The 2,622-nt window shown below is 38.6% G+C and overlaps 1 protein-coding gene across 1 annotated transcript; it reads right to left on the bottom strand.

The window, feature by feature from the left end:
- Nucleotides 1-207: 207 nt before the first annotated feature.
- On the bottom strand, nucleotides 208-1,143 carry LOC101660382 (olfactory receptor 5W2-like). Its single transcript, XM_004708502.3, has one exon. The coding sequence runs from the start codon at nucleotides 1,138-1,140 to the stop codon at nucleotides 208-210; it is 933 nt and encodes a 310-aa protein (XP_004708559.1). The 5' UTR covers nucleotides 1,141-1,143.
- Nucleotides 1,144-2,622: the final 1,479 nt, after the last annotated feature.

Here is a 2,622-nt window from a genome sequence, read left to right as displayed (position 1 = left end):
AGCTCTGGAGTGTTCAATACAAAGTTGGTGGTTCAAACCCATTTGCCACTCTGTCTAAAAGTTGACGTTATGGACTCCTATAAAGATTTACAGTCTCTGAAACTCTATGTAGGGTCTCTAGGATTCTAATTCAACTTCAAACCATTGGACATCGTTTTGATTTCATATGACTTGAAGGAAATGACTGTTTACGAATGTATGCAATTATTAAATCAGCACTTTATTTTTCAGTTTCTCCACGGCCGCTTTCACATCTTTATTGCGCAGACTATAAATCAGAGGGTTTAACATGGGTATGACAAGGGTATAAAACAATGAGGTCACTTTGTCCTGATCTAGAGAGTAGGATGAACTTGGCCTGAAATACATAAAGAGCATGGTTCCTTGGAAAATTGCAACAACAGTTAAGTGGGAGGTGCAGGTGGAGAACGCTTTGAACCTTCCCTCAGTAGAGCGAATCTTTACGACCGATAGGATGATATAGCAATAAGACACAAGAACCCCTGAAATGGTACTCAGCTCAATGAAGCCAAATACAGTGAATACTGTCAGCTCATTGACTTGGACATCTGAACAGGAAAGGAGTAAAAGTGGAGGCAAATCACAGAAGAAGTGATTGATTTCATTTGACCCACAGTAACATAAGCGTAAAGCCAAAGTTGTGTGTATCAAAGCATCAACTATCCCAACCAGGTAAACCCCTGCCATGAGCATGGAGCAGACTGTGTTGGACATGTTGACTGTATAGAGCAAGGGGTTGCTGATGGCCTGGTACCGATCAAAGGCCATCACTGCCAGCAGGAGACACTCAGAATCTGCAAACATGCAGAAGGTGTAGAATTGCAGAACACAGCCAATGAAGGGAATTGTTTGGTTTTTGGCAAAGAGGTCCACCAGCATCTTGGGTCCAATTGCTGAGGAGTAGCAGAGGTCACAGAAAGAGAGGTGGCTGAGGAAAAAGTACATTGGTGTCTGAAGCTGGGCATCCATTCTAATCAAAGTGATCATCCCAAGATTTGCCACAAGAATAATCAGGTACACGCCCAGAAACACGGTGAATATGGCCACCTTGACCTTGGGGTTATTAGAAATTCCCAAGAGCTGGAATTCAGTTAAGGAGGAGCAATTCTCTCCATCCATTCTTTTTTGATGTGTTCTAAACTGGGGGAGGAATCATATAAAAAATCAATTAAGAACATTACAGATAAAGATTTTATTTTGCTGTAAGGCTACAAAATATAATCTGTATGTCCTAGCAGTATCCATCTGTGGATTGTGTTCTTTGTTCGCAGAACCTACCCCTTATAAATGTCACTGTTATGGCAGCATGTTATATTTTTTTGAAAAATAAAACAAGTTTAACAGGAAGATGAGAAACGTTGATTCTAAATGTATATGTTATTCTTGAGAAATGTCAGTTGTATTGATCTCTATATTCTTCTCTCAGATAGCACAAGTTGACCAACCTAAAGTTCATTCTAGGTTAAAAAAAGTTGCAATATTTAGAGACAGAAGGCCAAGAATATACAGGTCAAACGTGAGCTTTAAAACTACCCTACTGGACAAAAGGAGTTCTAGGAGCTAAGTGGTCATGTGTTGGTCAGTTATTCATACCTATCAGCTTCTCTGAAAGGGAAAAAAAGAATCCACTGTCTGTTCTCATGAAGATCTTGTCTTGGAAACCCTGGGAAGGAGCTCTGCTTTGTTCTATGGGTTTATGCTGAGTCAGAATCAAGTTGATGGCAGTGGGCAATTGGACCAAAAAATTGCAATTATTGTATTTTCTTAGTAAAAAAAAATGATTTTAAAGATTCAACAACAAGGAGAGTTACTGATTGCAACAGTAAAAGAAAAAGATTATGTTATGCTATTGTTTAAGGTATGATGGCTTGGGTTTAACTGATACGAAACATGCATTAATGTTTTATTCAATCTATCACATTTAATTTCTTTATTGTTAAACATATTTAAGCCAACTACTTAAATTATAAGTCTATTGAGAAACTAAACAAAATGAAGCCATTTGGGAAAAGCAAATTAGCACATCTATTTGAATCTCTCCACCACTTGCCTGTCAGTTTGACAAAGAATATTGAAAGTGCCATGAACCACTGAAAGAATCAAATCTGTCTTGGATAAAGTACAGCCATAGTGTTCCCTAGAGGCAAGGATGGCGAGACGTGTCTTACACACTTTGGACATGCTATCAGGAGAACCCAGCCCCTGGAGAAGGCCATCACTGTTGGTAAAGTGGAGGGGCAGGGAAAGAGGAAGGCCCTCAATGAAATGGATTGACACAGTGGCTGCAACTATGGGCTCCAGCACAAGAACGATCGTGAGGATGGAGCAGCCTGGGCATTGTTTCTTGCATTGGTCCATAAGTTCACCATGGGTTGGAACTGACTTGAAGGCATTTACCAATAACATTTTCATTTCTGTGGATCTCTAAATTCATTTTCCATAAAAAATGAAAATAAAGTATAATAAATATTTCAGAATTATTGTTTTCTTGTGTGTATATATCTCTGCATGCATGAACCTTTGTTAGAAAATAAAAATTGAATTTTGAGTTGTTATCTGAATTTTTCCCCTGTACTTAGATAGCATAGAATATAACCCTTA

The sequence above is a fragment of the Echinops telfairi genome, unplaced genomic scaffold (genome assembly GCF_000313985.2).
Source record: "Echinops telfairi isolate 266 unplaced genomic scaffold, ASM31398v2 ScPeMD7_60;HRSCAF=208, whole genome shotgun sequence".
In the NCBI taxonomy this organism is placed as follows: domain Eukaryota; kingdom Metazoa; phylum Chordata; class Mammalia; order Afrosoricida; family Tenrecidae; genus Echinops; species Echinops telfairi.
Note: the sequence above shows the minus strand (reverse complement) of the source record. Positions and strands in the feature narration are given on the sequence as shown.

Coding starts and splice junctions, on each gene's coding strand:
- LOC101660382 (XM_004708502.3), bottom strand. CDS start 1,140: ATGGATGGAGAGAATTGCTCCTCCTTAACTGAATTCCAGCTCTTGGGA.